We start from the raw sequence: 14,225 nt of genomic DNA, 5'->3' as shown, positions 1-14,225 counted from the left end.
CAAATAGCAACAACCTCAAAACAATTAATTAGTTTTAATGATTTTTTTTTTAAAATAATTAAAAATTGACTACTAAATAGATCATCCGCGTTGCGCGAGCTCAAAGCTAATGTACCAAATACAAAACATTATCGTATGTCGGGTCAACCCGACCGGATTTGTCTATATATGGGAATTTTAGGTAGAAGGTAAAGTAATGTAATAAGGTTTCACCTCGGAGCCCCATCAATCGATTGTTTTTCAGATTATAAAAAAAAAAGAGTTCCTATTTGAATAGAAGCATTCAAGTCCAAAATCCCTCCTCCTTCTCCCTCGCTCCAACCGGTTCGTTCATCTCCTTTCTGCAAAACCCTTCTCTCTCTCTCTCTCTCTCTCTCTCTCTTTCATATAGATCTCCTTAATCTCTTCGTAAACCCTTTTTTTGTCGCCTTCTTTAGTCTTATTTGTATGCTTCCAATCTCTGCTGCTCCATTTTGTTAAAGCTGCAATGCTTTAGAAACAGACCACCACCCTCGGGGTTCTTGTTATGGACTATGATGTTTCAGATAGCAGCGGTATGTTTTCTTTTCCCAATTTTTTCAAGAAGTTTGTTTCTTTCTGCTATTGAATTCGGCGATTGTCAGTGAAGATTGCTTTCTATTCTTAGGGTTTTCTTGGATTCGAATTAATTCAACATTTTGAGTTGGTAATTGGATTAAGATTTTCTTTTCGCGTCTGTATTCGACCGATCGTATCCACTTTTTTTTTGTATTACACAGTAAAACCTCTATATAGGAATACATTTGAACCATGCTATTTGTATAACAATTGGGAAGGTTATTACTATATAGAGTTTGGTCATAGAGGTTATTACCAAGTTGGGACCGAGTTTTTTTTATAGCAAAATAGAGGTTATTCCTATATAGCGTATCAAGATTGTTTTAATTTAGAGTTTCTTTCACTTGGATGGTAACTTCTTTGAACTGGTTAGAGATTATTATGTTTTTTCTTTGCTAGTCTACGGAAGCTTTCTGAATTAGGTGGCGGAGATGCGTATGTTGAGATGGATGTGTGGTCACACGAGAAAGGACCGGGTGCGTAATGAAATAATTAGGACAAAAGTAGGGGTCACATCTATTGAGAATAAAATGAGAGAAAACCGACTAAGGTGGTTTGGCCATGTGAGACGTAGAGCGCTTGATGCGCCGGTTAGGAGAACCGAAGAGTGGCAAAGGGATGTAGTGGTGAGGGGTAGGGGAAGACCTAAGCAAACTTGGAGGAGGGTGATCGAGAGTGATATGAGTTTATTGGGAATTGAGGAAAATATGGTAGTGGATAAGACGGAGTGGAGGGAGCGAATCTGTGTCGCTGACACGACTTGATTTTCACGGTTTTATATGATGGTTCATGTTAGCCGACCCCGAATCATTTCGGGACTAAGGCTTTGTTGTTGTTGTAGTCTACGGAAGCTTTCTGAATTTTGATTATGCTATTTCACGCTGCAATTTTAGATTTTTCTAATTGCTCTTTTGAGTGTACAAAGGAATTGGCTTTATGGAAGAGGAAATTATAAGATGTCTTCTTTGCAATTGGATGATAGTCTTTGTGGTTAGTGGTTGAATGGACTGCGAAAGATACCATTTTTAAGAAAATAATATTGGAAGTGATACATAGGATGTTTAAGTGGCGAGGGGAAGAACTTGTAATAGGTAACTGACGGTTGAAATTCTAAGCGAGAAGCTTTCTTCCAGATAATCCGTTTTGAAACCAAGTCGGAAATCTTTAAATCATTTTGTTAATATCAAAATCCTGCTTCATATTTATGAATTAAGTCGAATTGTTATTATCTTATATATCATGTGTTACTTCCTTTTAAAACTTTGGTTTTAATCTAGTCAAGAGAATATAGAAGCAGTTCGTATATGCTTCTATTGGTTAGTTAAGCAATGGAGTTCAAGCATGTTATTGTTCCCCCTTTTGCGGAAACGGAAACGGATACGGAAATTGAAACGGAAACGGATATTGGGAAACGTAATTTCTGAAAAACATAGGCAACGGAAACGTGGGGGAAACGTGTAAATATTAAAAATGTAGGGGCATATTTATAAGTATTAAAGATATAATAAGACATTAAAAAACCAAGATTGAAGAATAAGAGGAAGAAAGTCCAAGCTCAATCGAGATTCAAGAGACAAAGATTATAAGAGAAAGAAATATGGATAAGTTCTTTAAATTAAAGGATACAAGGAAGGAATTATCTCTCAAATAGGAAGATGCAATTTTCCTAATCTTAGATTGAATAAGAATTGCAAAATAGAAAGTTTGAATTTCTAGAATTTTAATCAAAATAGGTAGAAAAAGGTTTAAAAATTGAGAGACGCGTTTCATATTTTGGGTAATTACGGAAACGTGCCAGGAAATGTTTAGTATCAGTTTTCGAGAGTTGCCGTTTCCCACATCTGCCGGAAACGGGGAAACGCGGGGAAATAGGTATGTTTTCTTTTCCCAAATTTTTCAAGAAGTTTGTTTCTTTCTTTCTGCTATTGAATTCGGTGATAGTCAGTGAAGATTGCTTTCTATTCTTAGGGTTTTCTTGGATTCGAATTAATTCAACATTTTGAGTTGGCAATTGGATTAATATTTTCTTTTAGCGTCTGTGTTGGACCGTCGTATCCATTTTTTTGTATTACACAGTAAAACCTCTGTATAGGAATACATTTGGGACCATGCTATTTGTATAACAATTGGGAGGTTATTACTAAATAGAGTTTGGTCATAGAGGTTATTACCAAGTTGGGACCGAGTTTTTTTATAACAAAATAGAGTTTATTCCTATATAGAGTATTCCTACATAGAGGCTTTACTATATTTCGTCTTGGATAAGATTGTTTTGTCTGATTAAATTTAGAGTTTCTTTCACTTAGATTGTAACTTCTTTGAACTGGTTAGAGATTATTATGTTTTTTCTTTGGTAGTCTACGGAAGCTTTCTGAATTTTGATTATGCTATTTCACAGTGCAATTTTTGATTTTTCTAATTGCTCTTTTGAGTGTACAAAGGAATTGGCTTTATGGAAGAGGAAATTATAAGATCTCTTCTTTGCATTTGGATGATAGTCTTTGTGGTTAGCGGTTCAATGGATTGCGAAAGATACCATTTTTAAGAAAATAATATTGGAAGTGATACATAGGATGTTTAAGTGGCGAGGGGAAGAACCTGTAATAGGTAACTGACGGTTGAAATTCTAAGCGAGAAGCTTTCTTCCAGATAATCCGTTTTGAAACCAAGTCAGAATCTTTAAATCATTTTGTTAATATCAAAATCCTGCTTCATATTTATGAATTAAGTCGAATTGTTATTATCTTATATATCATGTGCTACTTCCTTTTAAAACTTTGGTTTTAATCTAGTCAAGAGAATATAGAAGCAGTTCATATATGCTTCTATTGGTTAGTTAAGCAATGGAGTTCAAGCATGTTAATGTTCCTCCTTTTGCGGAAACGGAAACGGAAACGGATATGGATATTGGGAAATGTAATTTCTGAAAAACATAGGAAACGGAAACATGGGGGAAACATGTAAATATTAAAAATGTAGGGGCATACTTATAAGTATTAAAGATATAATAAGACATTAAAAACCAAGATTGAAGAATAAGAGGAAGAAAGTCCAAGCTCAATCGAGATTCAAGAGACAAAGATTATAAGAAAAAGAAATATGGATAAGTTCTTTAAATTAAAGGATACAAGAAAGGAATTATCTCTCAAATAGGAAGATGCAATTTTCCCAATCTTAGATTGAATAAGAATTGTAAAATAGAAAGTTTGAATTTCTAGAATTTTAATCAAAATAGGTAGAAAAAGGTTTAAAAATTGAGAGACGAGTTTCATATTTTGGGTAATTAAGGAAACGTGCCAGGAAACGTTTAGTATCAGTTTCCGAGAGTTTCCGTTTCCCACATCTGCCGGAAACGGGAAACGCATGGCATGTCATGAAGAGTTTCCGTGCTTCAAGAAAATGGGGAAATAGGTATGTTTTCTTTTCCCAAATTTTTCAAGAAGTTTGTTTCTTTCTTTCTGCTATTGAATTCGGTGATAGTCAGTGAAGATTGCTTTCTATTCTTAGGGTTTTCTTGGATTCGAATTAATTCAACATTTTGAGTTGGTAATTGGATTAAGATTTTCTTTTCGCGTCTGTGTTCGACCGTCGTATCCAGTAAAACCTCTATATATATATATATAGTAATACATTTGGGCCAGGTTATTTGTATAACAATTGGGAGGTTATTACTAAATAGAGTTTGGTCATAGATGTTATTACCAAGTTGGGACGGAGTTTTTTTATAACAAAATAGAGGTTATTCCTATATAGAGGCTTTACTTTGTTTCGGCTTGGATAAGATTGTTTTGTCTGATTAAATTTAGAGTTTCTTTCACTTAGATTGTAACTTCTTTGAACTGGTTAGAGATTATTATGTTTTTTCTTTGGTAGTCTACGCAAGCTTTCTGAATTTTGATTATGCTATTTCACAGTGCAATTTTAGATTTTTCTAATTGCTGTTTTGAGTGTACAAAGGAATTGGCTTTATGGAAGAGGAAATTATAAGGTGTCTTCTTTGCAGTTGGATGATAAATTAAAGTTAAATGTTAGTTTCATTGTTTTTTTTTTTTTTTTTGATTGGGCCTTACAGACTGGTTCTATATATTGGATTGGAAAAGTTGTGCACTAGTAATGCTCTGACAAGTGCCAATTAGTAAAATTGAATAATCATAGTCCTTGTGGTTAGCGGTTGAATGGGTTGCGAAAGATATCATTTTTAAGAGACAGATTATAGGTGAAAGAAAGTTCTTTAAATTGAAGGATACAAGGAAGGAACTATCTCTCAAATAGGAAGTTTCAAGAATTAAAGAGACCTATATAGGAAGTTGGTTTCCCACGAGGTACACTATATAGGAAGTTGGTTTCCCACGAGGTACTCTATGTAGGAAGTTGGTTTCCCTCGAGGTTCACTCTAAGAAATTGGTTTCCCTCGGTTCTCCTTGAGATGAGGTTCACTATTGGAAATTTTAAGTGAACGATGTACCAGGAAAATATAAAAAGTTTCCTAAAAAGAAAAGTTTTCTAAACAGTTCTTTTAAGAAAAAGTTTCCTAAAAAGAAAAGTTTATTCGATGAAAAGTGTACCCCAGGGTATACATCATGAAAACTTTATTTTTGGTGCAAACAACTAGTAAACCATGTTTAGAAGCCAAGATGTGACTAAAGAAGTGTTTGTATCTTCATTCATATCTTTAGATATCATGGTGAAAAAGGAAACGGAAAAGGATGGCAATAGGATTATAAGTCTTTGATAAGTCTCTATTTACATTGAACAATGGCATGAGCTTATCTAAATGAATTGCAGGTACAGATGATGATATACCTCCATCACATCAACAATCAATTCCAAAGCGAGAAAGGATTTTAGGAAACGGAAGATCTGCTGTCGGTTCTGGTGCATACTCTAAAATTCATATTGACATGGAGGCTCAAATCCATCACCTTGAGCAGGAAGCTTACAGTGCCGTGTTGCGTGCTTTTAAGGCTCAGTCTGATGCCATAACTTGGGTATTTTCTCTCTCTTTTGTTTGCATGTCTCTACATATTGAAGTTCTACTTGTTTGTTGCTAAAATTTTAATCTTCTTTCTTCTCTCTTTCTTAGGAGAAGGAGGGTTTGATAACTGAACTTAGGAAAGAGCTCAGAGTGTCGGATGATCAGCACAGAGAACTACTGACCAAGGTTAACGGGGATGAGATTATCAAAAGGATCAGGTTCGAGTGCTTTCTGAAATTGCTGAAATTTGATAATCAGTAGACGTTCTACTCTTAGCTTGTTTGTTAATGCTTACAGGGAGTGGAGACAGGCTGGAGGACACCAACCTACCAGATCTAGTGCGTCACAGCCGATACATGATGTTGTACCCAGTCCTACTGTTTCAGGCTCCCGTAAAAGACAGAAGACATCCCATTCGGTATCTTCTCTAGCATTATTGTGGTTTCACTGACTTTTTATGTCTATTAGAAGTTCATTTTATTGGTAAATTATCTAGAATTCATGTCTTGGTCTCATGTGCCTCTTAATCTAAATCAGCAGCTCTATCTGTGCAACTACCATTTTTAGATGCAAATCAGCGAGCTACTGAAAGCCTAGTTTATTGTGTTGCGATGATGATTATATTTAGGGATAATGTACCAAAATAGGCCTAAGGTTTTTGGGGAAGTACCAATTTAGGCTCAACGTTCTAAATAACAACAATATAGGCTTAACGTTTACAACATACCAATTTAGGCTTAACGTTTACAATAAGGGCGGCCCGGTGCATTACGCGTCCCCGCTGAGCGAGGGTCGGGGAGGGGTCCCACCACAAGGGTGTACTGGGAGCAAACCTTCCCTTGCCAATTTATTTGGCAACAGGCCGCTCCTAAGACTCGAACCCGTGACCTCTTGGTCACACGACAACAACGTTTACCGTTGTGCCAAGGCTCGCCCTCGCTTAACGTTTACAATACAACATCAATTTAGGCCTCACGTACAAAATAGCACCAATATAGGGTTAACGTTTACAAAATAATACGAATTTAAGCTTAACGTTTACAAAATATATCCAATTTAAGCTAAACGTCACAATCATAGTTGTGAAAGGCGAAAGGCGAGTCGAGGCGATAAGGGCAGGCGACAAACAATTTAGGAAAAAACAAAAAATAAAACCATAACTCAAATTGGCTAGTTTAACTTCTAAAGTTGTAAAACAAAATAAAACTTCTAGTCTAATACTAAGATCCTAATTCCTAATAATATATCAAACATCATCATCAAACTCAATGTCATCATACTTCCCTGCCTTGACCTCTTGCACATACTTCCAACAAGGATTTATTCTTGTTGTCGCTTTCAATGTATTAGAATTACCAATACTCATGTCCAAAAGCCTGCAAAATTTGGAAAATTAGACTCTTGTAAGCTACTATTTCATACACTTTTATACATTTTCACAAACTTACATAGAGTTGCAAACACTTTCACACATTTTCAGTTCACACACTTTCATAAACTTGCATAACAATAGCATTTTGCATAAAATTTCACATACTTTCATAATAGTAGCATAAACTTTCATAACAGTAGCATTAGCATAAACTTTCACACACTTCCATTTCTCACACTTTCATAACCTTCACCTAAACTTTCATAACTTAGTGATAATAACACAAATCACAAGTCATAAATAAAGAGTAGAAATTTGGGCAGCGTAACAGTAGGACGAAGATGAAAAAAAGAAAAATAGAGAAGAAAGGAGAAGATTATAAAGAAAAATAAAAGAAATGAGAACCGAGAAGAGTATTAGAAACAAAAACAAAAGAAGAACAGAGACCGTACCTGTTTTTATGTTATCGGTGCCGTTGGGTGGGTGGAGAGGTAGTTTCTGTGTGGATGTCTGGATCGATCGGTGTTGTTGTGCCTATTTTGCTTTTTTTTTCTTCTATACTTCCAAAGGTTCCGATGTCTTTAACCTAAAATCCCTTTTATATTTCTTTCTTTCTGATTTTTTTAAAAAAAAACTGTAAGTAACCACCAAAGTTCAGAAGGCGACCGCCTCTCGTCTCAGACCGCCTCTCGCCTGCGGCGGCCAGGCGGTCGCCTTTTGAAGAACGCCCGCCTTCTAGTGAAGAAGGCGTGGGAAGGAACGCTTGGGTCGCCTCTCACCTCAGGCGACCCAGGCGATCGCCTTTCACAATTATGGTCACAATTAAGTTAACCATATTATATTCTTTTTCTATTAACTTTATATGTTATCTTTTTATTTAGTTCTATTTGCTTCTCATCAACCATTCCATGACTCCTAAATTCTACGACTCATGTAATATATGCAAACTAAAAGTAATTGAATATCCACAATATTTCGAACACTGGCATGTATCAATATTATTTTAATTAGTGTTCGAAATATTGTGGATATTCAATTATTTTTAGTTTGCATATATTACATGAGCCATAGAATTTAGGAGTCATGGAATGGTTGATGAAAAACAAATAGAAGATCTTAATGGGCAAGAATACTAATTAATTGTATTATAATAAATAAAAAATAGAACTAAATAAAAAGATAACATATAAAGTTAATAGGAAAAGAATATAATATGGTTAATTTATTATTTTGTAAACGTTAAGTCTATATTGGTGCTATTTTGTATGTGAGGCCTAAATTGATGTTATATTGTAAACGTTAAGCCTAAATTGATATTATGTTGTAAACGTTAAGCCTATATTGGTGCTATTTTGAACGTTGAGCCTAAATTGGTACTTCCCCAAAAACCTTAGGTCTATTTTGGTACCTGATCCCTTATATTTAATAGAAAGTGTGAAGTTTGATGTATTTATTTAGATGCAAATTTAATGCTTGTTCGTTTCTGTTTGAATTTCCTCTCTTGTTTCCTTAGCAGGGTCAAGCAATCTCTGGCTTGTCCTCTAAGAAATATATGCAGTACCCTTCTGCAGCTCCTGCGGGGAACCATCATTATATCAGCCATAGTTCTTCGGTTGCCCTTCCAGCCAATGAACCTGCTGAAGCAACGACATCTGATCCATTAATAGGAAGGAAAGTGTGGACAAGATGGCCTGAGGACAACCACTTCTATGAGGCTGTTATAACTGATTACAACCCTACTGAGGTATTTAAGGAAAAATACACACGTGATTGTTCGTTTTTTGCACCATCCTTGATAGACTTCTGATCTCATGTGGTATGACTGCTCTGCTGTGAGAAATATGTATGGAAGATGTTATATGAGAGGATATGGGTGAAGCGAGAAACAAAGAATAGGGTTTGCTAGGAAATTTCTCAACCATGTTCTTGCTGCTTTATATCCAATTCCTACCTTGATTGGACAATTATTTTTTCTATCATGTGTAAGGGTTTGATGTGAAGATTATTAATTGACAGGGCCGACATGCGCTAGTCTACGATATGAATTCAGCTAATGAGACATGGGAATGGGTTAATCTCAAAGAGGTAATTTTATGGTATATCTAGGGCTGTAAATGAGCCGAGCCGCTCATGAGCGGCTCGGTGGTCGGCTTGATAAAAGCTCGACTCGACTTGGCTCAATTTGTAAACGAGCCGCTCGTGAGCACGATTTACTGGCTCGGTTCGTGAACGAGCCAAGCTTGAGCAAACCAAAGCTCGCGAGCAGGCTCGATTAGAACATTTATGAACAAATTTTAGTTTTGTGTTAGTTCACAAATATCTAAACTTAATATTATTTCATTTGCTATTAGATGAGTTCGTTCACTAACATAATAAATGAGTAATAGACGAACTATTTGTAAGCATCTTGTTTATTTATTCACGAACTTTGCTTGTGAGCTTGTTTACGTACACAATTAAAGAGTTATTTGCGAGCAAACTTCACAAATATAATTAACGATTTATCAACAAACAATTCATGGTTAGATAATTTTTTTAATGAACCAAGTTCAAAGAGGATTTTGGGCTCGAAATAAGCTCGAAGCTCGGCTCGAGCTCGTTAATTTTATAGCGAGCCGAGCTTGAGCAGGTCAAAGCTCGGTTCGGCTCGATTACAGCCCTAGGTATATCCCATTAATATATTTGTTTTTACTTGTTCATTTTACCAGTTGCTAACTTTATGTTCCCATTTGAAAAGTTTGTTTCTAAGAACAATTGATATAAATCCATCTATGAAATACTTGTGTTATTGTATACTTGTTAGCTCACACACACCGTCTAGTAGCACTGTGAAGTTTGACATAACTTAGATCAGTTAAAGAGTAGTGTAGTCTTTGAACAGAACATGGACCGTTAAAACTGTTTTTTTTTTGGGCTGAGGTTAAGTAGCTGCAAAAAGTAGACTTGTTATGACATTCTATATCTAGTAACAGCTGTGGAATGCATTTGTAAAAACAATGAAGCCTGGCCATGAACAGGTCTTGCGATAATATGGTGGTGGTGTTATGTTGGTTTACTTTTATCTAGGAAATGCTTTCAACTATCTTCTTCTCATTTCCGAACTCTTTTTTCAAGATGGAAGTGCTTGTACCCTTTTGTTCACAGATGTCTGCTGAGGATATCCAATGGGAAGGTGAGGATCCTGGAATTACATATCGAGGAGGAGTCCGTGGCGGGCCAGGCCGTGGAATCAGGAAACCCATGAGCCACAGTGGTTATCCTAACATTGCAAGGGGAAGGGGATTCATAAGGGGTCAATCAAAGACTGATTTTCACCCAGCAGCACAGAATGGCTATGCAAAGACACTTTCCGAGGAAATTGAATTATTCAACACAGAGTCGCTGGTTGAAGAGGTATGCATTTTAGCTTGGAATCTCTTATTAATATTCTCTGTTCATTTATTTTGTTTCTGGTACATCCATTGAACAGGTTGAGAGAGTTTTTGCTTTGAGTCAACCTGATCCCGATGAGCTTGAGAAGGCAAAGAAAATGCTGAGAGTAAGAGCTTTGCAGCATTATGCCGAGTGTTCAATTTTTCTACTTGCTGGTTACATGCTTGATTGTTTCGTTTTTTACGATGCAGGAGCATGAACAGGCACTTATAGATGCAATTTCAAGGCTTGCAGATACATCTGATAATGAAAGTGGTAATGAATAATACATTGAATTGAATGCCTCATCATCTGGTTGTCCCAGAGATGACAAATACCTGTTCTTGCATCGATCCCTTAGCTTGACTATAACTTGGAAAGAATATCCGAGGTCTTGGGGCTACGTCTAAAACAATAAGAACAACAAAATTCTATATTGTTGAGAAAGGCAATGTAGAACCAGTTAACATTAGCTTGTTTTATTATTTAGACAATTTGACACTCTTTGCTTCGAAACAGGTGAACACCAATACTTGCGGGGGGAAACGATGGAACCCGAGTAGACTTGGGAAAAGAATTGGCAGAAAATTGATAGTGTCAGCAAATTGGCAGCAAATGTGCAAGAAGATGTAGCCTTGGTATTTTTCTCTGAAACAGAGAAGAATTAATGTAGTGTGTAACATACGCATGTTAGTATGGTCTAACTTTGTAACAGAGTGAGTATGCAGACGTTGGATCACACGGGGCAAATTGTTTCATTCTTAAGTTTGAAAAATATTTGTATATTTGTACTGGCACTAGAAGAATCATATTGGGGAAGTACCGATTTAGGCTCAACGTTCAAAATAGCACCGATTTATCAATTTAGGCTTAACGTTTATAATATGGCATCAATTTAGGCCTCATATTCCTATTAACTTTATATGTTATCTTTTTATTTAGTTCTATTTTTTTATTTATTATAATATAATAATTAGTATTCTTGCCCATTAAGATTTTATATTTGTTTTTCATCAACCATTTCATGACTATTAAATTTCATTGCCCATGTAATATATGCAAATTAAAAGTAATTGAATATTCATAATATTTTGAACATTGGTATATATCAATTACTTTGCATATATTACATGAAGTTTTAATGGGTAAGAATACTAATTAATAGAACTAAATAAAAAGATAATATATAAAGTTAATCGGAAAAGAATATAATATAGTTAATTTAATTGTGATGTTTAACTTAAATTGAATATATTTTGTAAACGTTAAGCTTAAATTTGTATTATTTTATAAACTTTAAGCCTGTATTGGTACATAAGTTAATTATAAATTTTTTTGTCAAACCGTTTAAAATACAAAAAAACCAATGAAAAATATACGAAATTGTTTCAATTTATCGACAAAATTGTTTGGAAAGTTTGAGGTGACAGTCAAATCTTTTTTTTTTTTCAAGTTTTGATAGCGAACGACTAAAATTGATCTTTTCTAAGGGAACTTGTGAATGAAGGCATTGTTCATGTTGAGTATTGCAAGATGGGCGAGCAAATGGAAGATATTTTCATAAAGCACTTAGTAGATGTAATTTGTGTTTAGGTGGCACCACTTGAAAATAACCACAACTATACATGCTCTTAAATAACGACCCAGGCACAAAAAGCTTGTGAGTTACTTAAGGGCGTTAGGATCAATTTTTGCATTTCTAAACTTTCATTTATTATTAATGAAACAATCTATGCAGTTATGAAATTTGTTGTTTATATTTTACTCATGTATCATGTTATCACTCATCAATAACAATCAAAGACACGTATGAACACATTAAAAAAAATTAAAAAGTTATTGTGTGTTCTTTATCAGATCAAAGACATACATCTCCACATAAAATAATTTCTTAGAACTTTTACTTTTATTTCACTTGTATATATGTCTTTGATCTACTCATGAATAATAACATGATACATACGTGGATTGGAAATAGTGAGATTCATGATTGTTTAATAACTCCAATTAGACTTGATAAAAGAAATAACACAAAAGTTTATTGTGATAATTAAATGATAGTCAAATTAGTTCGTTAAAATTAAATATATCTTTACTAATCTTTTAACATTTTAACTTCAATCTCATGATAGATGAATCAACTAAAATCTAACAGCAATGTAAGAAATGCTAAATTGATGGAGAATGCAATAAAGAAGGAATAAAGGAAGAAATCAAATCAGCCATACGAGCATCATAAGCAGGACCTTCCATTTGAAAGTGTCCAACACCAACTACAAAATGTGCTTGTACTCTTCCAGCTGCAGACATTAGTTTCCTCTCCAATTGTTGTATACTTGTGAACTCATCTTCTGTTCCTAATATAAACAGCTTCGGTTTCGGAGACTTTAATATTGCTTTATGATGTCTCCCAAATATAATCGAAGCTGCTAACCCAAACGGATAACCAATGCTTGCAAACCCTTTCACTTCCTCTACCTTATCAACTGCTGATCCTGCTGTTGTTGCTCCTGCAGATGATCCCACCAACAATATGTTTTTAACAGACAAGTTCTGAGACACCCATTTACAGACAGACACAACATCTTCTATTTCCTGGTACCCCGTCAGAGTAGACCTTCCTGTAGATCTTCCAACGCCTCTCATGTCGAATGTTATCGAAATGAAACCTTTAAGGGACAGTCTCAAAGCAATACCTTGCATTAAACCTTGACATCCCCCTAATTTTGAGTACGGATGCACCAAAACCACTGCCGTTCCAATATTCACATCTTTTCCTGCTGATGGTTTAAATATCCTTCCTTGAAGAATTATCCCTTCTCCGCTCTCAATGATGCATGACTCCATTTTAAACCTTGTGATGAACTTGCTACCTTACAATCTGCTTATACCTTTATTTATTTTGGTGGATGGATTGTATTTACAATCACAAGGATATATATATATACAAATATAAACAGGCAAATATTATCATATACAACTTACTTCCTAATCATTCTTTCAGTGACAACTAATTTTTTGTTTGTTTGTTTTTCTTTCTGTTTGGGACTCAAAGTGCTTAACTCAATCCACCAATTCTTTTTAATAACTAACCATTTTTGTGTTACTAACTTACTATATTTATAAAACTATATACTTACTTTTTAAATGGGAAAAAGCATTTTAATACATTTAGCTGTTGAATTTTTATTTTTCGTATATTACATTAAGATCGTGATGACTACGCACTAGAAAAGTCAGCTTTTAACGTAAAACTCGGTTGATTGAGTATTATTTATTTTATATTCGTTTAAAATTTACAGTTTTAATAGTTTGAAAACAATTTTTTTATACGTATTATATGGTTATAGAAAAACTGTAAAACGAAACTTATTTCGAACTGTACATTATACAATTTCGAAGATATATGAAATTAGTAACGCACTGTTAACCGAGTTTTATATTTATAGCTAACTAATTTGGCAACATAAACTTAATACTAAGAAAAATAATAGCTTAATGTGAAAAAACTCACTTCCTAATATTAACAACTAATTTTTGTTTTGTTTTTCTGTTTGGTAGAAAGTGCTTGATTCATAACACATCATTTATTTTGTAATATTTATCTTGTAATAACTAATTATTTTCTGGTACTAACTTACTATGTATAAAAACATATCCGAAAAGGGAAAAGCTATCCGGATAGAATTTATCCGGATAGAAGGGATAGAAAAAAAATCCTACCAAAATGCCCTTTTGAAATATTTTTATTTTGTTTATTTTTATATTCTATTAATGATTCAATACTACTAGTACATTAAATACTATTTTAGTTTGTGAGTTCCCATGACTACAAATATATAAACGAAAATCTAATTTTATTTTATGAAG

The 14,225-nt window shown here is 34.4% G+C and overlaps 2 protein-coding genes across 4 annotated transcripts; one reads left to right on the top strand and one right to left on the bottom strand.

Annotated features, from left to right (window-relative positions):
- Nucleotides 1-213: 213 nt before the first annotated feature.
- Nucleotides 214-11,290, top strand: LOC136208577 (protein EMSY-LIKE 1-like). 3 transcript variants are annotated; one of them, XM_065999575.1, is made up of 10 exons: nucleotides 215-554; nucleotides 5,383-5,585; nucleotides 5,681-5,790; nucleotides 5,870-5,990; nucleotides 8,458-8,688; nucleotides 8,961-9,029; nucleotides 10,089-10,337; nucleotides 10,414-10,482; nucleotides 10,568-10,631; nucleotides 10,875-11,290. In XM_065999575.1, the coding sequence occupies exons 1-10, from the start codon at nucleotides 527-529 to the stop codon at nucleotides 10,916-10,918; spliced, it is 1,188 nt and encodes a 395-aa protein (XP_065855647.1). In that variant the 5' UTR covers nucleotides 215-526; the 3' UTR covers nucleotides 10,919-11,290. The 3 variants fall into 3 exon arrangements, with proteins under 3 accessions (XP_065855649.1, XP_065855647.1, XP_065855648.1); XM_065999576.1 differs by having other exon boundaries at nucleotides 218-554; nucleotides 8,461-8,688; XM_065999577.1 differs by lacking the exon at nucleotides 8,961-9,029 and having other exon boundaries at nucleotides 214-554.
- Nucleotides 11,291-12,524: 1,234 nt separating this feature from the next.
- LOC136208075 (uncharacterized) lies at nucleotides 12,525-13,202 on the bottom strand. Its single transcript, XM_065998912.1, has one exon. It carries the CDS (start codon nucleotides 13,200-13,202, stop codon nucleotides 12,525-12,527), a length of 678 nt encoding a protein of 225 aa, XP_065854984.1.
- Between the last annotated feature and the right edge of the window lie 1,023 nt (nucleotides 13,203-14,225).

Source organism: Euphorbia lathyris, chromosome 10 (genome assembly GCF_963576675.1).
Source record: "Euphorbia lathyris chromosome 10, ddEupLath1.1, whole genome shotgun sequence".
NCBI lineage: Eukaryota > Viridiplantae > Streptophyta > Magnoliopsida > Malpighiales > Euphorbiaceae > Euphorbia > Euphorbia lathyris.
Note: the sequence above shows the minus strand (reverse complement) of the source record. Positions and strands in the feature narration are given on the sequence as shown.